At 54.4% G+C, this 24748-nt stretch overlaps 3 protein-coding genes across 6 annotated transcripts in view; 1 reads left to right on the plus strand and 2 right to left on the minus strand.

The window, feature by feature from the left end:
- The window catches only part of EFL1 (elongation factor like GTPase 1), a 46921-nt gene extending 44188 nt beyond the window's left edge, over positions 1-2733 (minus strand). Inside the window, exons 1-3 of the mRNA XM_056114425.1 lie at positions 2715-2733; positions 2461-2554; positions 345-412 (exon numbers count right to left, since the gene is read on the minus strand). Coding sequence (XP_055970400.1) covers positions 345-412; positions 2461-2551 — 159 coding nt within the window. The 5' untranslated portion in view covers positions 2552-2554; positions 2715-2733. The remainder of the gene's footprint in view (positions 1-344; positions 413-2460; positions 2555-2714) is intronic.
- Positions 2734-2939: 206 nt separating this feature from the next.
- SAXO2 (stabilizer of axonemal microtubules 2) lies at positions 2940-10824 on the plus strand. Of its 2 annotated transcripts, XM_056114204.1 has the most exons (4): positions 2940-2987; positions 7118-7300; positions 9011-9213; positions 9716-10824. In XM_056114204.1, exons 1-4 carry the CDS (start codon positions 2950-2952, stop codon positions 10660-10662), a joined length of 1371 nt encoding a protein of 456 aa, XP_055970179.1. In that variant the 5' UTR covers positions 2940-2949; the 3' UTR covers positions 10663-10824. The 2 variants fall into 2 exon arrangements, with proteins under 2 accessions (XP_055970179.1, XP_055970178.1); XM_056114203.1 differs by lacking the exon at positions 7118-7300.
- Positions 10825-14786: 3962 nt separating this feature from the next.
- The window catches only part of ADAMTSL3 (ADAMTS like 3), a 48163-nt gene continuing 38201 nt past the window's right edge, over positions 14787-24748 (minus strand). For all 3 annotated transcript variants that reach the window (XM_056113952.1, XM_056113951.1, XM_056113950.1), the window contains 8 exons: positions 24614-24742; positions 23371-23556; positions 21017-21112; positions 19192-19375; positions 17630-17834; positions 16741-16832; positions 15474-15688; positions 14787-15051 (listed from right to left, as the gene is read on the minus strand). In XM_056113952.1, the coding sequence (XP_055969927.1) occupies positions 15044-15051; positions 15474-15688; positions 16741-16832; positions 17630-17834; positions 19192-19375; positions 21017-21112; positions 23371-23556; positions 24614-24742 (1115 nt within the window). In that variant the 3' untranslated portion in view covers positions 14787-15043. The remainder of the gene's footprint in view (positions 15052-15473; positions 15689-16740; positions 16833-17629; positions 17835-19191; positions 19376-21016; positions 21113-23370; positions 23557-24613; positions 24743-24748) is intronic.

A 24748-nucleotide genomic window follows, 5' to 3' on the forward strand; every position in this document is an offset into this window, starting at 1 on the left:
ATCTGGGTTAATTCCCAGCACCCCATCTGATCCCCTGAGTATGGCCAGGAGTGATCCCTGGGCACAGAGACAGGAATAAGTCTTAAGCACAGGAGGGAGGGGGGAATGGAGGGAGGGAGAGAAAGAGAGAAAAAGAGAAAGAGAAAGAGAGAAAGAGAATAATAATGTAAAGAAATAAAAGCAACATACAATTAACTTTTTCTCTGCATCAATTTAACCTTCGTAAGAGTTCTCAAATACACAAATTATTCTTTATAGAGTTTTAATCGCTAAGAGTATAAGTAGCAGCTCTTTATCACATTGCAGATGATTACTGAAAGGTTTTAGTCAAACTGACAACATACCTTGCCTGCCAAGCGGCTGGAAATGATTCCATTGCTAGATATAAGACAGTCCGCCAGAGTAGTTTTTCCTGTTCAAACAACAATGTCAATTAAATTCTATTAATTTTTTTTCCAGAGAGCAAGAAAGGGGAGGATGGGGTGTACCTACAAATTTAGTATCTGAGAGACTAAGAATTGATTCAGCAAAGATTTCCTATTAGACAGAGTGCGGAAAAACCTAAGACACAATTTCAAGAGTTTCATTAGGCTTTCAGGAGGGACCATCAGGAGGGACACAGACTCCAGCACTGTATGGTGCCACAGGGCAGTGATTTTCAACCTTCCTATACCCACAATTCGACACTGGTCCATGGACTGGTAGATGAATAACATCATATAGAATAGCACCAGAAAAGTGAATAAGCAACCTTTGAAAAAAAATCACAGTGTCTTATTATTTATTTATTGGCTTTTTGGGTTACACCCGGTGATGTTCAGGACTTACTCCTGGCTCTGCACTCAGGAATTACTCCTGGAGGTGCTCAGGGGACCATATGGGATGCTGGGAATCGAACCCGGGTTGGCCACATGCAAGGCAAACGCCCTCCTCACTGTACTATCATTCCAGCTCCCATAAGCAACCTTCTAAGTGTAGAACTTTTTTTAGTTGGAACACAATTTACAGATTAAAATGCAGAGTTGGGGTTGGAGCGATAGTATAGCGGGGAGAGCGTTTGCCTTGCATGCGGCAGATCCTGGTTCCATTCCTGGCATCCCATATGGTCCCCTGAGCACCACCAGGAGTAATTCCTGAGTGCAAAGTCAGGAGTAACCCCTGTGCATTGCTGGGTATGACCCAAAAAGCAAAAATAAATAAACTTAAAAAATGCAGACTTGTGTCAATCAAATGTTTGCCACCTGACAAACATTTGCAGTTATTATAAACTCTTACAAAACACAATGGAATTTATCATAACCACATCAATCACCCACTATCCTTAACAGTGATGACATATATAAACTTAAAGCCTCACCTCTCAGAATGACAAATGAGTGACTATGTGGTAATAAATCTGCCTGTGAGAGATATGCTGGGGAAAGCATTACCATGCAACATTAGAATTTGATCTAGGCCATGTATTTCCACCCATGACCTTGACTGGAATTTTCCAGCAAAACTATCTACCTCTAGAAAATACTTGTTTGGGAAAGAAACTCAGCCTGTTATCTCCTCTGGTGCAAGTAGCCTATGGAACATCAGTTTCATGCAGGCATCAACGAAACCTAGTATCCAACCAGAAATGACTTCAGAGTACAAGAAAGTCACAGTATCTCACACAACTTCAAATGGTCACTTTAAGGAATGCCATCTGTGGAAGCTCAAAACAGCAAATACTGGCATCTGTTTGCCATGTATGCACTACGCTGTAGAAACAGAGGGCATCACCATGGCAGATGTGGCAAACTGACGTCCCCTAGTCCCTAAGTGCCAAGAAGGCCCAGACTCTTTTACTCATGGCTGTACCACTAGGATGGTAACAATATCGGGCAATTAAGCGATGCCAATAAACATGCTCCCAATGACCAGAACAAGGTCCTCAAGGACAGTGCCAGTAACATAATTGCAAAGAGCAAATGTAGAAGCAATTGACTTCTAAAATACATACCTGCCCCTCTGTGTGCTCCTAAACATGGGTGTGTGCACTCGTGGGCTCATAGCCCCCTCTACACACACACACACACACACACTCACCGGCTCTCACCAGGGTCTACATGTGCCAGCTCATAAATGTTCCAGGTCCTCTCTCTCTCTCTCTCTCTCATGTACATGCACTCACTGCTCTCACTGTGGTTCATGAGCACCAGCATGCAGCTGTTCCGGGACAAACACATACATGCAAGCACATGCACACACCCAGCCCTCACCATGACTGACATGTACCAGCATGCAGAAGTTCTGAGACGTGCGCGCGCAGACACACACCCAGCCCTCCAGTGACTGACGTGTGCCAGCAGGCGGATGTTCTGAGACATGCGCGTACACACGCGTACACACGCGTACACACACGTACACACACACACACACACACACGCAGCCCTGGCCGTGACGCGGAAGTTCTGGGACCCGCAGCCCTACCGTGGTCCACGTGCGCCAGCACGCAGATGTTGCGGATCCGCGCCGGGTCCCGCTGCAGCCGGACCACCCGGTCCACAGTCCCCAGCGCCATGTCCTGCGGGCGAAGGGCAAGAGCGTCAGCTGCGGCGGCTCCAACCCGCCCGGGGTCGCGCCCACCCCGGCCAGACCCCCGGCCCGGCTCGCGGCGGGCTGGCTGCAAGACCCAGGCCCGAAGGCTCGCGGGCGGCCGCCCCCTCCCGCCCCGCGACACTCACGCTCGCCCCCGCCCGGACCCCCGCAGGTGCCGCCGCCGCGGAGACTGGCCGGCGCCGCGACTCGGCGCTTCCTGGGGGCGGGGCCGCGTGCTGACCTCTGACCTGCGCGCCTGCGCACTCGGAAGCGGCCCGACCGGCCGGAAGCAGGAAATCCGCGGCGGAGCTGCGTCCTGGGCGCCGCGGTTGCCCTGACGACGCGTGGCGGCGGTGCTGGGACCCGAGCGGCCGAGCGGCTATGGGGACGCAGTGTCTGTGTCAGATCTGCACCTGCGGGTGAGGGCGTGGGCGCGGGACCCAGGGCGGCAGCAGTGCGGGGGGCGTTCGCGTCGCGGTGGGAGGCCACGAGGCGTGCTGGAAAGACGGAGGGGAGGGCGGAAGGAGGCGGAGGAGTGGGGAGGCAGGCGAGGGTGGCGAGGCCGAGCAGGCAGAAGCCGCAGGAAAAGCCAGCGCCCCTGGGCAAGCCGCGACCATGCACCTTGTCCCCCCCAGCTTCCCCGGAGACTTGCCGGTTTCCTTCCACTCCGGTCCCCAAAGCATTCCCTGCCCGGGCACCTTCTCCCAGTGGACGCAGCCCAGTCCTTCCTGCCCCACTGCCGACCCTCAGATCATTGTTGGCTCGGTAAATACTAGGGAGCTCTCGGGTTCTGTCTTTCCACTCCCCTCCGAAGAAGACATTCTTTCTTGCAAGTTTATGCAAAGCCAGTTTCATGGCTGCCACTATTTCTATTAGCAAGGGTAGACTAGAGAAGGGGTATGAATCTGTGGATTCTGGTGTGCAAGAAAATGGTTGATGTTTTGTTGCCAGCAGTCTCCTAGTTACAGTCAGGTCCCACCCAGCTGTGGTAACTGGGCCCTCCTGCAAGTAGCCACCAGGAAGCTCAGAGCAGCCCACACCTTCTCAGCAAGAGGGGGCCTCCCTCAGGAGCAGACCCGTTGGAAAAACTGGAGCCACCAAAAGTGCAGTCACACTTGCGGACTGCTGGGGACAGTGGAGCCTGGTTGAGAGTGGGGCAGTGTCTGCTGTCCTCTCTTCTGCCCCCCTCTCTCTCCCTCCTCCCCTCTCCCTCCTTCCCCTGGCCTATCACTTTCTTTCCTTGCCCTTCTCTTATTTTTCCATCCTTTCATGAAAGCCCTTTCCCCCCCCCCCCCCCGACCCTACCAGGTAGCCAGTTGCCTTTCATCTCTGTGGAAATGCTGAATCCCACCCACCCCTATGATCTCTCTCTAGCATGGGTAGGAAGTGCCCGGTCCATCACATAGGGCCCACAGATCCAGGGGTCTGGCCTAGGCCCTTGGTGGGACACACGTCTGCTTCTCGTCTGCTGGTGTGGTGTCCTATGGCCCCCAACTGCTGTTAGGCCCAGATGGCCCTGCGAAGACAAAAGGGTCCCCACCTGCTACTCTCAAAGGAGCCCAGCTGAGGAAAGGATTCCCCAGCCCCAGGAGAAACAAACCCCAATTCAGCTCTAACCCAGGACACTGCAGTGCTTTGTTCTGTTTTGTGGCCATACCTGCTGGTGCTTCAGGGCATCACTGTGGCTGCAGTGGAGCTCAGATCTGGGGGCCAGCACGCAAAGCTTCACTCAGCCTTTGAGCATCTCTGCACCTCCTCAACAAGCTGTTAGAGGCTGCCAGGTCTGTGTGCACCAACAGGTAATCTGAGGACTCTGAAGATAGTAGTGGAGCCTGTCCAGCGCACAGGGAGCGACTGAGCCAGCTTCAGAAGGGTGAGACGGTCCAGTGAGGTCCAGGACCAAATGGCCTCGGCTGCTTGTTCTTGTCTCCCATAGTCTTGTCTGATGGGTGACATATCTGATCTCCAGATATGACTGATGGGTGACAGTGACACTCAATAGTGTATGTGTGGGGGTGGGGGAATTGCTTGTCTGGGGAAAGTAAAAACTCTACTAGTGAAACCCACCACAAAAGTGGACTCCAGAAACAAGAGAGGCCAACATTTTCTGAGATGACAGGCCAAGAATCTGGGTCTTTGACTCCAAAGAGACTTTTAGCTTCAGTGGGAAAAAAAACTATATAGTAAGTGTGTGGCTCAGAAATCAAGTCAAATGTGGGGCCTGAGAGATGGTGCTTTGCAGGCAGCCAAACCTGGTTTGGTTCCAGCACCCCTCAGGAGTCCATGAGCACTGTCAGGCCTCTGGTGCTTTGTCCTTCTCTCCTATAGTCTTCCTCATCAGATATGACAGACAGGTGACAGTGACCCTTGTGTACCCATGAGCAGTCCCTGAGCAGGGTATGACCCTCTCCAATTCAGAAAAATCTAATTTTTTTCTTTTTTGTTAGGGAGGCTCAGCAATAGAGGGGACCGAGGGCCCCTGTGCGTACAGGCATGTATACCAAAGCTGACTCTCAGCACCTTGGGTGATCTTTAAGGACTGGTCATGGGTTGCATGTGAGAAATGTCTAGTGACCCCACCTTGAGGGTAGAGAGTCATAGTCTGAGTGCCCCAGGGTTCATAGACCTGAAGCCAGGACATGGGAATGTGAGAGCCTGTGTTCTGGGAGGATCCTCCTTCAAGGGCATCTTAGTGATGATGTGGACAGGGCTCACAGTGTTCGGTGAAGACCCAGACTCGAGCCCTGTGAACTCATGCTACTGAAGGACAAAAGCAAACTTGCAACATACAATAAAGTAAACGGGCAGAAAGTTGAAAAACAATAATTGGTCCAATACTGTTCCCCAGTCTCTGCAAAGTAGGTGAAGCAGAGAAAAGAACTTCCCAACAAATGACTTCAGAAAATCCTCGAGGATGGAACGAAAAGTTTCATATCTAAATACCTCAATGTTAGGAAGACACAAAGCCAGTCCCACCCTCTCATCAGATTCCTGCTCCAGCCCACAGTGGGTGTTGAGTCATGGATGGGAGCTGAAAGAGTGGCCTTCTCTTTCTTGTCACCTGAGTCAGCCTTCAGGCCTGACTCCTCCTACTGGCTTCTCCTGCATGCCTGTGTTACCACCAGACTCCCTGGCCCCTCTGCCCCACTCCCTCAAGGCACTTCCTCTGACATCTGCTTCCTCCAAGCTCAGGAACTGCTTCCTGAGCTATTCCTGTCCTGCATCTCCTGCAGCTCCGATGTCCCTGGGTTGGCACTGCCAGCCTTTCCACATAGCCTCCCCCCAAGAATGATGTTTCAGAATGGTGGGACTTGACATTCCTATTTCTGTGTTTTCTTGGGCTTGCTGTTAATCCTGTCATATTTTTAAAAGAATGGAATAAGTGTACATAAATACAAAAGTAAGACTGCACCTGTATTGAGATCCCCAGCCCTGTCCTTTACGTGGCCGGCTGGGAGCAAGCACAGGGGTAAGGCACTTGCCTGCATGGGGCTGACCCTGGTCCAATACCCGGCACCATCTGCTCTCCCAAACACCGTCAGGAGTTGACCTCAGAGCCAGGGTAACCTCCAGCACCACTGAGCACGGCCCCCAAAGCACAAAATCCCCTCTGAGCTTCGGTCTTGAGGCAACCAGACACACTCACTGGGCAGCGCTGCCCTCTTAGCCATGTGCTAAGGGCACCCCCTGCTGCTTGAAGCTTTTATGCCACACTGGCCGGGTTGCTAGTGCTACCACCTGCTCTGGGTACCGCAGGCATAACGGAGGCCAAGCAGCTAATAGAGCAGAAGAGAAGCAACTGTTTGCTGAACAAGCTTTCAGGAAGATTCCCAAAGAACTCCACACGGAGAGTTGCAGCCATGGGCAGTAATGGGGCGCTGCCAGTCTGCACACCGAGCAGTCTCCTCCGCAGCCCAGACCAGCCCAAAGCCCCCAGAACCAGGCCCCCCTTCCTCCAGGTGTCAGCTTCTGCAGCCCCCCCCCACCCATAGAGCTCACAGTGCTCCTCTCAGGAGGAGACACGGGGACCCCGTGAGCATGGGGAAGCAGCAGCACTCGTGGGGGCATCTGGGGGAGACATGTGAGTGGTGTTCAGTGCTTAGTCCTGGCTCTGCACTTAGGGATACCCACTTCTGAAAGTGACCAGGAACTGAGCCGGAGTCCACCGATGCAAGGCCAGCCCCTGCTCTGCTGTGCTTTCACTTCAGCCATAGACAGTGGACTGGTTTGTTTAAAAATAAAATTTTCTTGTGAGGGTCCTTCCAAGCAATGTTTAGGGACCCCTGGGCCCTTCCAGTGACAGCTGGTCAGGCGGGCTGTAGTCTCGTGCTCCCGCCTGGTGGCACAGAACTGCTGGGGCGGCTGGTATTGGGGTCCCTGGGAGTCACGGTGCCAAGGACAGAACTCGGCTCTCCTGGCCCAACAAGTAGGTTTCTCCTTCTCGGGTGAAGCAGCTCTGAAAGATCTGCCTGTTAAGCTCTGATCAATATGCCACCCTCACATGGTATTTCTGAAGGTGAAAGTTACCTGTGATTTTATCTCTGCATAGGCGCCATCACTGCCCACATGGAACCACAAAGATCTATGAAAACACTGGCGAGTTCTGCCCCATGACAGAGTACTTGGAAAAGTACCCATTCTACGGCACTGTGGCCCCACCCCAGAGTCTCAAACCCAGGCCAGCAGTGCAGGCTGTGGACCGAGGCCGAGTGGAAGACATCACCACCTTTAAGTAAATATGGGAAACAATGGCTTTCTTTCCCCACTCCTCTGCTCTTGATATTTCCCACCTTTCAATGGAACTAATTAGTTGAACTAGGAAGCAAACTCTGTGAGTAGGTGGTGAGGAGTGAGGGACTAAGAGAAGCGGAACGAGGCTGATTCCGCCAGTGCAATGAATGAGGGGCTGAAGAGAAGCAGGTCAAGGCCGATTCCGCAGGCATGGGGGGAGGGCAGTGCCCATGGTGCCATGCCTCTGAGCTCCCACACTGGCTCACTCTGTGGGGCTCTGCCTGGGCTCAAGTTGCATTTCTGACCTGACTGTGCCTGCACCTGCCAAATTCATCTTTCAAACTATACATCCAAGCCCACACCTTTCCAGGAAAAACTTCACCCTTACCACTGTGTGAGGATACCTATATATATGTGTGTGTGTATACACACACACACACACACACACACATATATATATAGCCAGGAGGGGAGGTTTGAGCAGCACCTGGAAGCACCCAGAGGCTACTTCTGGCTCTGCTCAGGAATGACCCCCTAGTAGTGCTCGGGGGACATGCAGACCCTGGCATCAAGCAGCCTCATCTGCATGCAAGACAAGACTCAACTCCACTCTCGCTCTCTGGTGCAAGCTACACCCCAGTTCTTACCAGATCCCAGCACAGTGGGCCCCGCTGGCTTCTTTCATTTGCTTGCACTATATTACCCTGTGTACACATGCCCATAGCCCAAGCATGGGTGCCCACATCCTATAGCATACACGCTCATACCCTACAGCACATGTGCCCACACCCTACAGCATGTGTCTACAGCCCATCCATCCACACCACATACACTGGACACTGTTCTTGAGGTGCCAGGTTTCCCAAGCCCTCCCCCGCATGTTCCTCCCTCGCCCTCCCTTCTGTTCCTGTCACCTTGTCTCAGAAACCCTGCTTAAAGGCCCCAAAGCAGCCTGAGCCAGGTCACCAGAGAGGCTCAAAGACCCTCCCTGGCCCTCCTCACTCAAGGGGCTTCAGAGTACTCAGGCCTGCATCAGTGTCCAGGCTCTGCTCCGAGCAGAGGTCACAGCACTGAGTTGGGATATTCACCAGGACCTGGCCTGTTTCTGTCAGCGTGACAGGAGGCGGTTCTGAAGCTTTTCGTGCTCAACCCCTATTCAAGGCATCACCTTGGGCCTTATGAACCACAAGAACTGGAGCTGGAGAGAGAGCACAGCAGGTAGGATGCTTCTGGCACCTCATAGGGCCCCCAGAGCTCCATCAGAAGTGATTCCTGACCACAGTCAGCCCTGAGCATCGCCGGCTGGCCCAAACGAAACCACAAGAGCAACGGTGAGTGTGGGGCATGCAGTGCAGGAAGCCGGGCAATTGTGAGCCTCCAAGCACTGCTAGGCCGACTCTATGATGATGATGATGATGGCAGAGATGGCAGAGCCAGGATAGCTCCTCACGGACTTCTCAGGGATGCTCTGAGGGGCTTCACAGCAGCATTGCTCAGACCTGAACTCCCAACGCCCCCTCCCACTGTCTCATCTCTGCACGGAGCCTCAGAAACCCCATTCGCTCTCGCACATAGTTCACCAGCCTTCACCCTGCTCTTCTCAAGTTTAAAAGAAAACCCAAAGAAAGGGCCTCAACTTCAGCCTCACGCTGAGAATCACCAGGGGCCCACAGCGCCTCCCCAAGGCTTTGTGCTCATCTCTTTATTCCAGGTCTGACTACCGCCCTTATGAAATAACCAGGCCGCCTCGACACATGCCAGAAGAGTATCGACCCAAAGCAGGGAGTGTGGATCATGAAACCACCTACAAGCGGGATTTTAATCCCCACCAGGTGCAGCCCATGGTGATCGTGCGGCCCAGGGAGAGGCCACCAGAAAAGCAAGGGAAGCTGGACACTGTCCCCACCTACAAAGGTAACCTATCCATTCCAGGTGACACAGCCTTGAACTGGAGCATCCCTGTGGGTCTCTGAGCCTCCCAGCACACCAGGCGTTGGGAGAGCCAAGCCCTTGTCCAGTGGGCCAGTAGGCAGGCAGAGGAATTTCTGGCCTTGCTCAGTGCAGGAGGTGCTGGGCTCCAGACCCAAGGAGAGGCACTACAGCTTTCCTGGTGCTCCAAGGAGCAATGCATGGGGCACGCACACCACCACCTCCCCAATTTGTAAGCCATCATCACAATAGGGCGGACTGTGCTCCACTGTCGGGATGGGCTGAGCTGAGCAGGAGTTTGCATCATGGGACACAGTCACAGGAAGAGGAAGGTGGAAGCCAGGATGAAGACCTGCTGGGAACCAGAGAGCCTGTGTGTCTGGGCCCTCTCAGGAGCAGGAGCCGAGGGTGTCTGGCCCTTCCCAGACTGTGAGGCGATGCCTGGCCTCAGACTCATGAGCTGTTTGTTGTTTCTGTCTGCCCCAAGACGACTACCGGGCCTGGGCCATTCCGAGGCGTGAGCTGCACAAACCGGAGCGCGTGTACCAGCCCCCGATGGTGCAGTTCGGGAACCCTACCACCTCCCAGGACGACTTCATCCCTCACGAGATCGTGCTGCAGCAGAGCTATAGCCCCCATGAGGGGCTGCTGTGCCCCACTGCCCCTTTCAGTGGTGACACCAGCCACCGCCGGGACTATGTACCCTACGAGCTGCCCCCGCGGTTGGCGAGGCCCAAGGACGAGTACAAGGTGGCCAGCCAGCCTATGGAAAGCCTCACCACTCACCGTGGGGCCTTCCAGGGCCTCCCAGGCCAGGCGGCCAGGCTCTGCAGACCTGCGGAGTCCAGGGCCAGCCCCAAGGCCTGCTTCGCAGGGACCACGGAGTTCCGGGAGAGTTTCCCGCCCTGGGAGATGGTGCCCCCTGAGAAAAAGGTGGTGTCAGAGTATGTGCCCCCTTCGGGCACCATGCAGCTGGCCAGTACCAGCCACCTAGACTATATCCCCCACCAGGCCACGCGTGTGCTCCCTGCCTGGCCTGTGCCTCGCCGCAGCAGCAGCAGCCCCGGGCCCTTCCAGGGGATGAATACCACCCACGACCACTTCCCTGCCTGGCAGGTCAGCCGCCGGGCACCAGTGCGGCCGCAGCAGCTGCTCCCAGGCCCGTCTGGGAAGTTCGAGGGCCTGAGCACATTCAGGTCCCACTATGTGCCACACGCCCTGGTCCCCACTCGGAGCTGCAGGCCCACACAGGCTCTCTCACAGAGTAAGGCACCCTTCCATGCGGTGACCATGTACTCCACTGAGTATGTGCCCAGGCAGCAGGTGGTGTGCCCAGCTAGCTTCCCCTCTCCTCCAGGCTACGTTTTTGCTAACACAGACTCCCGGGGTCACCGTTTTTTCCGCAGGCTGCCCCCTATGGTGGAGGCCTACTGAGGGTCAGCAGCCACCCACAGAAGGAAGTGGGCAGCTCTCCGGAGCAACCCCAGTTCCGGGTGAGCGGCAATGAGAGCCCAAAGTACGTTCTTAAGTTTAGACAAGCAAACAGGCTGTCCTCACAGGAAGTCAGTACCTCAGACACGTCTGGTACCCACACTGATCTTTAAGAGGTTCTTGTGAAAGCTGCCACAGCTCCTTTGCTGTAATCTACGTTTTCCCCTTCTTTTGTGGGGGGGTCGGCCATGTTGGCTGCTTGCAAGGCAAACGCCCTACCGCATTCGATATGCCAGACACAGTAACAACAAAGTCTCCAATGGAGACGTTACTGGGCCCGCTCGAGCAAATTGACGATCAACGGGAGGGCCTTTACCTTTTTACCTTGTGGGGGGGATCACAAGGGGGTTGGGGCCGCCATACCAGCATTGCTCAGAGCTTATTCCTGGCCCTGCACTCAGGGATTACTCCTAGTAGTGCTCAGAGGCACAGATATGCTGCTGGGGATCCAACCAGGGTTGACCTCAGGTAAGGCAAGCACCTAATCTCTTACTCTCCAGCCCCACTAAGCTGTGGCTGGCCAGCATCCTCCCACGGCTCTATTTGCAAGCGTGGTGAGCAGAGGCAGCCGTACACTGGCTGTTCTTTTTTTTTTTTCTTTTTGGGTCATACCTGGCAATGTTCAGGGTCACACCTGGCTCTGCACTCAAGAATCACACTTGGCAGTGCTCAGAGGACCATATGAGATGCTGGGAATCAAATCCAGGTTGGCCGCGTGCAAGGCAAACACCCTACCCGCTGTGCTGTCACTCCAGCCCCTGGCTGTCGTTTCTTGAGTGCAAAGAAAAGTCTAGAAACCAGCTGGATGGCTCCTGTGGGCACTTACTTGACCTTTGGCTCCTCACAGGGGTCAAGACCACACGGAGCTGGGAAAGGCGGAGAGCACAAGTCTTGTGGGGCAGAGGGTGCAGGCCTCTGGGCCTTGATCTGCCCAACGTCCCCACCTGGGGGCTGGTGAGCAGCAACGCCCGTGCAGATGAGACCCTCTGGGTCTGTGCCTGCTTCCTTCAGGCAGGGATTGGGTGGTCAGCTGCCTATTCACCAAGAGAAGTGGTGGAAAGGAAAACAGGCACAAGGGAGAGTTTGAGGGAGGACGGCTGCCTTGGAGTGACCGTGAGTCTCTAAGGGGCCAGGCACTGACCTGCTGCAGTTCCCTGGGTAAATGGCTGCAGGATGGCACACGTGCCTCAAGACTTTCTTCTGGAGCTTTGGATGTTCCAAATGATGCACTTACCTGAGAGCCCAGCAACACGTGGTACAAGCATTCTGGAGTATCTGGAAGTGGTTTACTGTTTCGCATATTCATGGCAGTGACATCTGCCATCTCCTATCTCTGCAACTTGAATAAAGCATTAATGAAACAAACTCATTTCTCTGATGGCTCTTCCCTGGAAAAGCAAGCAAGGGCTTGATAGCACCCTATCAGCTATCTGTACCTCCTAAGCAGACACTTCCTTCATCCTCACCATGCTCCCTTGGCAAGGGAGAAGCTGTCCTCTGCCCCGAACCTGTTTCTCTCAGTTTGGCTGAGAAACATGGAGGAAACATTTGGGAATTTACCCAGCCTGCAAGTTCCCAGCCTCCCAAAGGCACTTGAGTTGGTGCTAAGAAGGGGCCATCCCATGAGGCCCCAGAATGCAGGTGCTGCCCTTCCCGGCTGAGCCGAGAATCCCTCTTGCCTTAGTGGGAAGGAGGGAACAAAAGCACCACACAGGAGGCCAGAGCAACAGGACAGTGAGGACTTCAATCTCTGGTACTCCATTCCATCCCCTGAGCCCGCCAGAGTGACCCCCCTTGCACTGCCAGGTGTGCCCCCTGCAAATAAACAGAAAGCACACTGCAGTGTTTGTGGGGTCCCATTGTTACCTGGGGTCCCCACTGTTATTTGAGGGGCTGGTTACATTGTTATCTGGGGGAGTATCATTGTTGTGTGTGTGTGTGGGGGGGTCCCATTGTTACCTGTGGGTTCCATTGTTACTGGAGATCCCATTGTTACCTGGAGTAGTATCATTGTTACCTGGGGGTACCACTGTTATCTGAGGCCCCATTGTTGCCTGGGAGAGTATCACTGTTACCTGGGGAATCCCATTGTTACCTGGGAGTCCCATTGTTACTTGGGGGCCCTGCTGTTACCTGAAAGGTCAGTTCCATTATTACCTGGGGTTCCTGGGGTTCCATTGTTACTGGGGGCCCCACTGTTACCTGGGGGAGTATCATTGTTACCTGGGGGTCCCATTGTTACATAGGGGCCCCACTGTTACCTGAGGCCAGTTCCATTGTTACCTGGGGGTTCCATTGTTACCTGAGGACCCTATTGTTACTTGGGGGTGTATCACTGTTACCTGGGAGTCCCATTGTTGCCTTGGGGTAGCATTGTTACTTGGGGTTCCACTGTTGATCTCCGAGGTTAACATCATTGCACATTATAATGAAATGACTTTTTGGCCTTCAGCAGGCGACCCTGGAAACGCCAAGGCTCTTGGTGAAGGCACGCAGGGGACTCTCGAGTGTTGTCAGAAATGCTCACTTTCCCCGCGCAACTCCAGCTCTGCAAGGTTCTGGGTGACCCAGCTGGGGCTGCTCCAGGGCTCCTTCTCGCACAGGCCACCCCCCACTTTGCACCTCACTCTCCCACCCTAACATCACATAGCACCCCACCCCTCAGCACCTTTCACAACCCCCACAGCCTAATAGCCCGCAGTAGGTCCCAGGAAGGCAGTGATGAGAGGTCACCCATGCCCCTGACACTGCCTGTGTGGTGCTACTGGGGGGGGGGAGCTACTCTGCACCTGACACCCCCCCCCCCCAAGCAAGGAAGGCCCCAGCCACAGTCTCTGCTCTGCAGCACACACATAAGGATGGCCCCAGGCAAGTCCCTTTCCCCCCAACACATAAGGATGGTCCCAGGCACAGGCTCTGTCCTCCAAGTATGGCCCCAGGCATAGACTCCCCAACAAGGATGGCCCTAGACCCCGGCACAGCCCCTTGCACCTCCAACCCCCCGCCACAGGCACAGCACCAGGGCTGTGGAAACACAGGTACATCCCAGAGAGCCAATGCACTGGCCAGCTCCCTCAGCCTCCTGGCAGCTGCACATGCTGGGACAGGCCCGTTCACTCTGGAACAGCATCCGGGCACCAGGTGACAAAACACCCAAATCTTCTCATCAAGCTGAGGCAGATTCTTAAAAATGCTACTCCTAAGATAAACGGATGTCCTGTGTCTTTATTGGTCTGTACAGAATCAAATATTGCACCTTAATGTCCCATAATGGCTATGTACAGGGCATTTTACAGGCCATCTTCCTCTTAACTCATAAACATTTAATGGCCAAGAGTGAGTGACTCACAAGCCATGGACTCCTATCTGCTTATGACCACTCTGTCCCCCAAACCTGTGTGTCAGGCAGCCACGCTGACCCTGGGAGACTGGTGCATTCTCTCCCGGCTGCTCTCCCAGACCGTCACCCATGGGCCCTGTAGATGGTGTCCCAAAGTCGAGCAGGAGCCAGGAAGGTATGAGGCATGGAGTGCGAACCCCAGTCATAATCAGAATGTACAATCCAACCCCAGACCCAGCCCTCTGTACAGCTACCACGGTACCCTATGCGGCATCTGCCCTGACCATTGCCAGCACACCCCACAGAATCCAACCCACCCGACGTCACCACCCTAACCTATATCCTCCAGCAACTTCCACCAAACCCGAGACAGCATCCTTCCCAAATCCCACCTGCATGGCCCACCTGACCCCCAGCTCTGATGTTGCAGGGTCTGAGTGACCCTTTTCTTGGGAGAACCATATCTACAGTGCCCTCGGCTGCCATAAGCCATATTTAGGTCACTTCCTTCTAAGGCTTCCAGAACACTCTACAGAAGTCCCAGTCAGTGTGGGCAGGAAAGGAGAATGGTCTGTGAACAGTGCTCTGGCCACTCCATCTGGGTCCCTCCAGGGAGTGCCAGTTGCTCGTCCCCCGTGGGTAAGTGGCATTGGCTACCGGACTCCACCTGTCTGTGTCTCCTGGCAAAATTGTCTGGCTTGGAGAGACGAAGGGCCTCCCAGGAGGCCCGTGAAGGGTGTCCCCTCGCTGGACGGCTTGTGCAGTGCCATCCTCACTTGACTCCTGAAAGGTCCTTGAGTCTCTGTCAGCAGCAGTCCTGGGAGAGGAACTGTTCCTCACTCTTCCCAGCAGCATTTGGGCGACCACGGCTCAGCCTCACCAGAGGCCTGGCACCACCTTGCCTGCCAGGCAAGGAGCAGGTGTTCGGGGCCCTGCGCGACAGTGTCTCAGAAGCAGTGGCAGCTGCGGGTGGACTCCGGGCAGTCAGTCCCCTGTGGGCAGGCAGAAGATGCCACAGCTTGCCAGAGACCTGGGTTGAGCTTCCTTGGGGGCCTGTGTCTGCTCTGATGTCACAGGGCCCCTGCCCTGCCACATGGGGGGGGGGCCAGTGGCCCCCAACAACCATCCTACCGGACACTGAACAGACTGGTCCAGTCGTGGGCATCACTGGGGAGGCCCTGAGTTCTGCTTGGGAGCATCTCCCCACCCCCCAAAACAAAACTGTGTGCTTCTAGGAAAGCAGCATCTACTCCTATGCCATGAAGGAAGGGATGAGGTAGGGGCTGGGTCCTCTTCTGGGCCCTGGGTGTACAGGCATGAGGCAGGTGCTTCGGGAGGTGTGAGGGCTCTAGCACAGGGGACTGGGGACTGCCTTGGCCTGCTGGGGGAGCATGTGGAAGTGGGGGATACATACGCTCACACGGGGGGCCCAGACAGGGTCTCCGGGATGCAGGCTTGTCTCTCTGCACACAACGTCCCTCGGCCAGGGGCATGCAGGTGAGGGGGTGCACGCAACGCACCCTGCGGGCCTGGAAGCCCCCACCACAGGGGGCTGAGCAGGACCCCCAGGGATGCAGAAGCCAGCAGCCTACACAGTCCCTCGGCGAGCAGCTCCTCCCAGGGCGGACTCTGAAATAGCAGATGGGTCCATGCTAGCAAGAAGGCAGATTCAGTCCCAACACTTTTAACCAAATCAACAGCGTGATGCAGATATGTGCATCAGAATCCTGAGGGGTGCACACAGGGGTCCCTGCAAGTTCCACCCCGCCTGACCGGTCCTGCTACTCCTTCCCTGCAGTCCGCAGGGGACTGGAGCACAGGGTTGTCTTCCTGCCACCCAGGCCGGAGAAGGGGGATGGACCGCAGCAAGAGCAGGAAAGGAAGCAGACAAAACCTGGAACCTTATCCCCAAGGGCACCTCCCTGACCTCTGTCAGCAGGCTCCCATGTCTGCCATCTGAAGGCAATCTAAAGGGAATGGCCAAGAGAGGACCAAGGAGCCTGGGTGCCAAAGAAGCGTGGCTGGTGACTTGAGGGAGGGTGGGGCAATACTCCCATCAGCCAGCAGGGGGAGCCACCCCAAGGGCTGATTGGCGAAATCTGACTTGGGAATCTTAAGGGGACCAGACACTCACTGCATGGGACAGTTCAAGAAAACAGTTTAAACCGTGGCCAGTTGGGGTCCCGCAGCCAAAGTCATGAACGTATACGAAGGTGGAAGTAGCAGCAGTCCCGTGTCCTTGCCCATCCCTGAACAATCTCATGCTCACGGCCCTCTGGCTGGGGTCTCAGGGGCATGTTACCTGCAGATTGGGCCCCACCAAGATCCTGAACACACATGTGCAATTCTCTGCAGGACCATATCCTGACTGGGATGGTCTCTAACCTGCTACAGCATTACTGGGACTACACGCGACATGTGGCCCTGGGCCATGGAGGAGGCACTCTCTCAGCTGCTCGTCTTACTCTCTTTAGGACTCTCGTCACAAGCTCAACATGCAGACTGATGGTTACCTGTATATGTGTATCAGAGCCCAGAGTGCTAACTATTACACAATGGAACCCTACTTTCAGAGAACATTCTGAAACGCCAGGCACTGCGGACAGCACCACCAGTGATTAGACAGAAAAGGCTGAGAAGGACAGGGGTGAATGGTGGAAGGGGAACACGGCAGCGGGTACCTGCTGTCCTCACAGCTGGAGTCATTGTGGTGGGGACATAGTCCCCCGAGTGGCTGTGAGCTTCCGGCATGACCCAGGCAACGCTCAGGACACTGGAACAAAGCAAAGGCCAGGTTAGCCCCCGGAATCTGACCTGCCAGGACATCAGAACCTGGACAAAGGATTCAGGCCCCAGGTGCCCCAGGAAGCTGGGAGTGGGGGGCGGGGGAACAGGGCTCGGATGCACCCATCTGCAATAGACAGGAGACAGAGGTCTCCCTTTGCCACCTCAGCCCGAGAGCTCTACTGAAGAGCAGGAGGGCACTGAGGGTACTGAGCTGGCCTGGGAAAGCCTGAAGAGGGCCTGGCCTGTGGGTGCTCTTCCATAAGAGTGAGTTCAGTTGGGGGGAAAAGTTTAACACTCAGGTCTTCCATCTGTGTGCGATCATAGCACTGTTTTCCCTTTCTGGGGGACTTCCAAGTATGCTCAGGGCTGTGGGGCCTGTCCTTGGCCTGATGGTCCAGCCTTCACCCACTGCCCAGTCCCCACAGCCTCATGGAACTGCAGCTCCCATACTGGATACAGCACCACCATGAAGCATGTTCTCACTGCTGAGTGACATCAACACAAGCCAGTTCAGAGGACTGTCACCCAGAGCACTGTCACCCCCATGACAGTCCCCAGAGCACTGTCACCATGAAGACAGTCCCACCTGGGCCATCAGCAGCCAGACCGCAGAGGTTCTGATCTACTCTGGGCCTTCCATTAGTCATGTCTGACAGTGACACCCTCTATCCTCGGTGCGTTGCCCAGTGGCTGCAGCTGGGACCGGAAATCTCATCTCACTCCAGGACATCATGAATTTCAGACTAGCATGCTACACTGGGTAGCTGCTGTGGTTGGCTTTACCTGGCCCCCTAGCCTGATGTCCCACTGGTCACATGGGGGCTGTTTGCAGGTTCTTCTGCCCAAAGGTCGGTCCCTGGGGGTGCAGGCAGGGGGAGCCAGCAGCTGCACCCCTCCTGAGGCTCTGGTGCGGTAGCACATCACCTGCCGATGGCGGAACCCTTCGCCGCATGATACAGAGCATGAGGACCAGGCCCCCGTAACCCACCTGGAAATAGATGTGAACAGATGAAATGACACCAGGCAGGATGGAGGGGCCTGCTCATGCTGACCGAGAAACGCATGTGCTCATGGATACACACACCCACACATACATGAACTCACACACACATTTATAAACACATGCAAACACACATATACACATGTACACACACATACTCCGAAATTCAGACTCAGACACATATTCACACATATACACTCATTCACACATACACACAGACACATACAAAGAAATTCACACACACATACATATATACTCATTCACATATACAGACTAATATGTGCATATACACATGCCACACACATGTATGTTCAGACATACATAGAGACTCATACATGCACACAAACACACTTGTACATATACACTCAGATCTAAATACACACACACCCACATCCACAAACACACAGAACAGGAGCATGCCAGGGACCTTCCAGCCGCACTTCCCACCCCAAATCAAAGGACGGGCATGACATGTCATGGTTCCACGTTTTTGGTTCTAGGGGGTCTTTGTGGGGTGCCTGCCTTCAGAAGGATGTGGCACTGCTGGAGCTGTTGCTCGAGGCCTCTGAGTGGGGACTTGAACTGAGGCAGCAGAGATGTTGGGGCCTGTCAATGCAGTTCCAGTGGTTAGGGGCATGGGGGACTTGTCCCTGTCTGAGTCTGAGCCCGCCCAGGCGACCCTACAGGTAGGCATGAGGCGTGAGGTTTGAGATGAGCCTGCCAGAAGCAGTACTCACATGTGAACAGTGATGGGGAACAGCACTGAGAAGTTTTGGGGCACTACAGGAAGTGGGATAGCTGAAGGCAGCTGCAGTGAAAGGGGCCCCAGGAAGTTCAAGCTGTGCCTCAATTTCCAGAGACAGAGCAGGGGGTCCAGGAGAAGCTGGGGGGCCCTGGGTGGACTGAAAGCTTCAAGCACAAGAGGCATAGCAGGTGGATGGGAGGTGGGTCAGGGACCGAGGCTCTGGTGCGGTAGCACATCACCTGCCGATGGCGGAACCCTTCGCTGCAAGGGAGGGAAGTCTGCAAGTCTGAATCCAAGGGCTGGAGCCATATAACCTATGACCTCTATAAACAATGACCTGGGCCCTATGACCTGTGACCTTGGCCTGATAACCTGTGAGCTAGGTCCTGTTACCTGTGACCTGGGTCCTGTTACCTGTTACCTGGGCCCAAAGCCTATGAGCTAGAACCCCTATATCACCATGTGACCTGGGGTCCCTTTTAACCCTGTGATCTTGGAAGCTTCTGGCCTGGACTGTTCTGTCAGCAGAACTGTCTCTCAGGAACCTGCAGCCAATTCCATCTCAGATGCCTCAGGAATGGGACAGGTGGGGCCCCGTACCTGGGGGGGCAGTCCCGGGGGTGGCATGGCTGCCAGGATGCCCGTGGCTTCTGCAGGTGGGCACACAGGGCCTCAACCACGTGCTGCCCAGTGGCTGTTACACACTGGGCTCTCTGAACGCGGGTCCCTAAGGGGCCACAGGTGGCTGAGCACGGAGTCCAGTGCCCCAGTTTCCAGAAGGGTTCTGTGGAGAGGAGTGAAGGGTTAGGGCAGAGGTATGAGAGGACATCTGCTGCTGCCACTGGCACTCAGCAGCCTCAGGAGGGCCCTGAATCCTGGAGACCCTGTGGCAAGGGTGGGGCCCTGAGTCCTGGAGACCCTGAGGCAGAGGAGGGCCCTGAGTCCTGGCTGCCCACATCTCTCCTGTCACAGGCCACAAGTCCTGAGACCGTGGGCTGGGTGAGGGTCCTGCAAGATTGGGGAAGCCAAGAGAACGGAGAGTCCTCCCTGCACTGCCCAGCAGGTCCAAGCAGTCAGGAGGACGAGAAGGGGTCTCGTGGGAAAGGGCGCTGGCTCCAGGTCCCGCAACAGACAAAGGCTGCCTTGTGCCAGGGGCCAGTGACTGGGAAAACGGCACAGTCCCACTCACTTTCTCGTTGTTTTTACTTTTATCTGAGTTTTCTTGGGTAGGGGCCTCCTGGGTGATGCTCATGGCTCATCCCTGAGGTATCTAGGGCACCCTGAGTGCTGGGGATGAAACCAGGCTCCTGTGTGCAAGGCCTGTGCTCCGCCCCTGAGAGCTCGTCAGCCTTCCATGTCATTTGTTTTAGGGACACACTGGTGGTGCTCAAGGATTTACTCCTGGCTCTGTGCTTGGAACTCACTCCTGGCTCTGTACACACACAGAGATCACTCCTGGCTCTGTGCTCAGGGATCATTCCTAGCACCATGTCAGAAGTGGGGCTCACTTCTGGCTTCATGTTTGGGGTTTGCTTGACACACTCCTGGTTCTGTGTTCGGGGATTCACTCCTGGCTCTGTGCTTGGGACTCACTCCTGGAGGGCTCAGGAACCTTACATAGTGCTGAGGTTAGACCCTGGTTGACCATGTGCAGGCCAAGCACTTTCCCCTATATCATGTCCCAGCCCTACATAATACTGGTCTAAATCTGTGGAGAATGTCCCAGGTGGGCAGCACTGTCAGACACTTTTAAGATCCAGGCATCCTCTGACCTTCAGTGTACCCAGTGGACAGCAGCTCCCACTCACAGGGCTGGAAAGGAACAAGATCTGTCAGGAAAGGGTCAGCCTTGACCCCGAGTAATGTGTATGACTCTTCCACCCACACTGGTCCCAGGAGGCTGGTGCAAGGGCCCAGGGGCTTCTCGGCTGAGCTGGCATTTACGGAAGAGATGCTCAGTATGGGGATCAGTATGTTCAGCTGAAGGAGTTGGGGACTATGGCCAGCGCCCCCCCCCCCGGGTTCCCCTGGGTCTTCCGTGGCAGAGCTGCAAGGCCGAGGTCCCTTTGTTCTGGCACCCACTGTCTTCCCCACCTGGCTGTGGTGGCCACGGGGAACTTCCGAGACCAGGGGAAGTGAGACCCGGTGCCATGTACAGAGTGTGGAGACCATGCTGCCAAGACGGCAGCTTCAACACCATAACGCTAGTACCTATGAGAAAGGAGCTCTGTGGGTTTCCAGAAATGTCTCAGTACGAAAGGAACGGTGGACCACAGGCTGCAAAGGAACGGGAAGGAAGCTCGCCCAGTGCCTGGTGTCATTTCACTTATTGCAAAACACAGCCTGGAGGGCCCGCCGGCTAAATTCCTTTTCTTGCACACCTCCCACCCAGGAGATCCCCCCACCCAGCGTCCACACCACAGACCTGGAGGTGGGGCTTCGCCTGTTGGGTCAGCACTGTGGGCCTCAGGCTTCCTGTGGTTCTTGCGGAATGAAAAGTGGCTGCTGGGCTGTCTATGTTCTGAGGAAGGGGGAGAAGGTCACTGGCAGGCCAGTGAGAAACCACGTGGTGCTCATCGTGGCCCCAGGGTCTTACAGAGGAGCCACAGGAGAGCGAGCTTGTGCCAGCCACACAGTAGGCCCTGGTTTGGGGTACACGTGGGGTGGGGTGTTCTCGGATGGAATCAGTCAGTCCCTGTGCCAACAGTGGGTGTCCTTGCCACTCCAGGGCTCACAGCCTTACCACCGAGGTGGAAAGTGCATCAAGCAGACTCTAGACAGGGCTAGAGGGACAGAGAGGGCAGGGGTGGGGGTAGGTGTGTGTGTGGTGGTGGAGAATCTGGCTGGACAGTTGCGCAGGGCTGCATGAGAGGAGCGGGCACAGTGGGGCCGTGGTCACTTCTCCCTATGCCGGCTGAGAAGCATAGGGAGAGCCCATGTACATACACATGCTTAAAAAAGTCACAAGCTGGGGTGCCAACGTATATGCACATGCTTATCCATGTCAAAAGCTGAGGGTACCCATGCACATGTGCACACTTAAACAAGTCACAAGCTGTGGTGCCCATGTACATGTGCATGCTTATACAACTCACGAACTCAGGTGTCAGTGTACATGTATATGCTTAGATGTGTCGCAAGCTGGGGTGGCCATGCACATGACCACACTTATATAAATCACGAGCTGGGGTGTCCGTGTCCATGCACATACTTCCATGTGTTATCAGCTGGGATGCTCACGGATATGCACATGCTCATACAAGTCATGAGCTGAGGTGCCCGTGTACATGCATGTGCTTATACAAGTCTCAAGCTGGGGTGTCCGTGTACATGCACATGCTTGTATGTGTCATGAATTGGGGTGCCCACATATATGCATATGCTTCTACAAGTCATGAGCTGAGGGCTCATATACACACATATGCCTACATACATTGAGTTGGGGTGTCCGTTTACATGCACATGCTTCTACGTGTCATTAGCTGGGGTGCCCATGTACACGTTTATATGCAATGTTCTTAGGTGTCCATGTATACATGTATATGCTGATATGTGTCATGTGCCAGGTATCCATATACACAGGCATATGCACATGCTTATACACATTATGTGCTGGGGTGCCCATGTATACTGTCACTGTATCACTGTCATCCTGTTGGTCATCGATTTCCTCCAGCAGGTACCAATAACATGTCCTTCATCCTAGCCCTAAGATTTTAGAAAACGCCACATTTGAGGCTCTTTCAGGGTCAGGAGAATGAGACCCATCATTGTTACTGGTTTTGGGCATAATGAATACACCACGGAGAGTTTGCCAGACTCCACCGTGGGGGCAGGATACTTTTAGTAGCCTACCTGGTTCTCCAGAGTAAGAAGTAGATAATGTGTACATGTATGTATATATACATACATACATACGCATGCTCGTACATGTCTTGTGCTGGGTGCCTGTGTATACATATACATGCTTATACATGTCATGTGCTGGGTGCCCGTGTATAACTGTACTCATACATGCTTATATGTGTTGCTTATATAAGTCACGAGCTGCGTTTCTTATATGTGTTTATGAGCATGCTTATACATGCCATATGCATAAATGCATTATGCATGCTTATGATATGAATATTACATATGGTTTGCATGTGTACAAGTATTCATGTTAATGCATATGCATAGGCATATATACTTCATGTGTGCATCTGACTGCACACACAAGTGTGTGCATAAACATACTCATGTATCCATGTATGTGTACAAAATGCATGTGTGGCATACATGTGAGTGTGCATGCAAACTTGTCCATATATGTGGGTGTGCATGCATTAAGCACACACATGCATGTGTACAAACATACATGTGAGCGTGCATAAACGTGTGTTCATGTGTGTGCACTAAGATGTGTATGGCATACATGAGTGTGCATATGTAAGCATGTACCTGTGTCCATCTATGCACACAAACATGAATTTGTGTGGGATACTTGTGTGAAAGCATGCCTGTGCAGGAGCACATAGGAATATGTGCACACATGTGCTGGGCTGCAGGGAGGAACTGGGCACTCACAGCTGGAAGGGTGGAGGGAAGAGGACTGGTAGGTATGGAAGTAGAAGTGGAGGCGCCTGGACTCCGAGAGATGAAGAGGCCCAGGGTGGTTCCCAGGCAGAGAGGATGCAGGACCCAGAGAGAGAGAGACCCAGAGCCAGCTTGTGGGGTTGTGGGCAGTGACTCAGGTCAGGGCTGACACTGCCCCTTTGCTGCAGATCCACTCACACTCACCCTGCAGGCGTAGTTCAGTGTGGGCCGTTGCCTCCCCCAGGGCATTGGTGGCTGTACAGACATAGGTACCCTCATCGTGGAGGCCGATGTTGTACAGCCGCAGGGACGCATTGAGAAGTGAAGAGTCACCGTCACTCAAACGCCCTCCTCCTGCCTTCACCCAGGTCACATGGGGTGCAGGGACACCTATGAAATAAAAATGAACAAGACAAAGTTAAGTGCCTTGGGGACAGGCCAGAGACTCATGTGACAGATGCCAGCCAGCAGGTTGCCCAAGAGCCAGAGAATGGCAGATCCAAGGGGAGCAAGTCCCTGCCACTGGTCACCGGCTCAAAGGGGCTTTGGAAACAAGCCCCCAAAGTCCTTTGCACCCCCCAGCCATACTCTCCTCTGCAGGGCATCCATGAGCCCCAGAGGCAGGACTGGTTTATGAAGATTGTCTGGACAAGAGGCTGATTCCAGAACAAGAAGGAAGAAGGCCAGAGCTAAAGGACAGTGGGGAAGGCAGTTTCTGTGCACATGGCCAACCTGGACCAGACTTTGCTTTCCACTCGCCTTCTCCTGGCCACTGTTGTCCCCGTCTCTTTAGTTTTCAGGTCTCTGACCCACTTCCTCAGTGGTACTGGCTCCAGGTTCTGCACTCGACCCTGACCACATCTATATTAGGCCCATGGTTCTGTCTATTGCTGAAAAATACCCAAGTGTGCAGAGAACACACTTTGTCTACCTCTTCATCAGCTGGGGGTCCTCTGCATCATTCCCGCACTTTGGCCTTTGTGAACGACAGTTTGGAGCATTCAAACGAGTTTCTGTTTGAACATGTGTTTTCAATCATCTCATGGATACCTATCACTGGAATGGGGGTCATTTCTTTAACTTTGGGGGGGAATTGCCAAACCTTTAACACAGCAAAATTTATTGATATTTTTATAAGGGCTTACTGAAATGTAATTCACACATCATAAAATTCACCCACTGCAATGGCTAGTTAGTATATTTACAGCATGGTTCAGCCCCTCCACTGTCTACTAGACCAGCAGTCTGGAACCTTTCTACACCTGCATGAATGCGCAGCTCAGCCTCGTGGGAACCAAGATGCTGCAATGGGTTCAGCCTGCAGCTCTACTCGAGTGCGCTCGAAGCAGAAAAGAAGCCTGCCAGGCAAAGGGCTGGGGAGCCCAATGCCAGCAGCATCTCTGCCACCATCAGAGCCATGTGGCAACCTGCAGGAGACCACACTCACCATCTGTAGGACAGTGGATCATCAAATTGGCTCCCAAAGCGGCTTCTATGACACCTCCAACTACGACTGACAGGTGGCTATGCTCAGGCACAGTAACCACTCTTTCCACAGATAGGATGGCAGGGGCCTCTAGAA

This window comes from Sorex fumeus, unplaced genomic scaffold (genome assembly GCF_029834395.1).
Source record: "Sorex fumeus unplaced genomic scaffold, SorFum_2.1 ptg000024l, whole genome shotgun sequence".
NCBI lineage: Eukaryota > Metazoa > Chordata > Mammalia > Eulipotyphla > Soricidae > Sorex > Sorex fumeus.

Bases quoted from the DNA above. Each gene is read 5' to 3' on its own strand.
- SAXO2 (XM_056114204.1), top strand. From the start codon at position 2,950: ATGGGGACGCAGTGTCTGTGTCAGATCTGCACCTGCGG. The intron at 2,988-7,117 runs GTGAGGGCGTGG...ATCTCTGCATAG, and splicing joins TGTCAGATCTGCACCTGCGG to GCGCCATCACTGCCCACATG. The intron at 9,214-9,715 runs GTAACCTATCCA...GTCTGCCCCAAG, and splicing joins CACTGTCCCCACCTACAAAG to ACGACTACCGGGCCTGGGCC.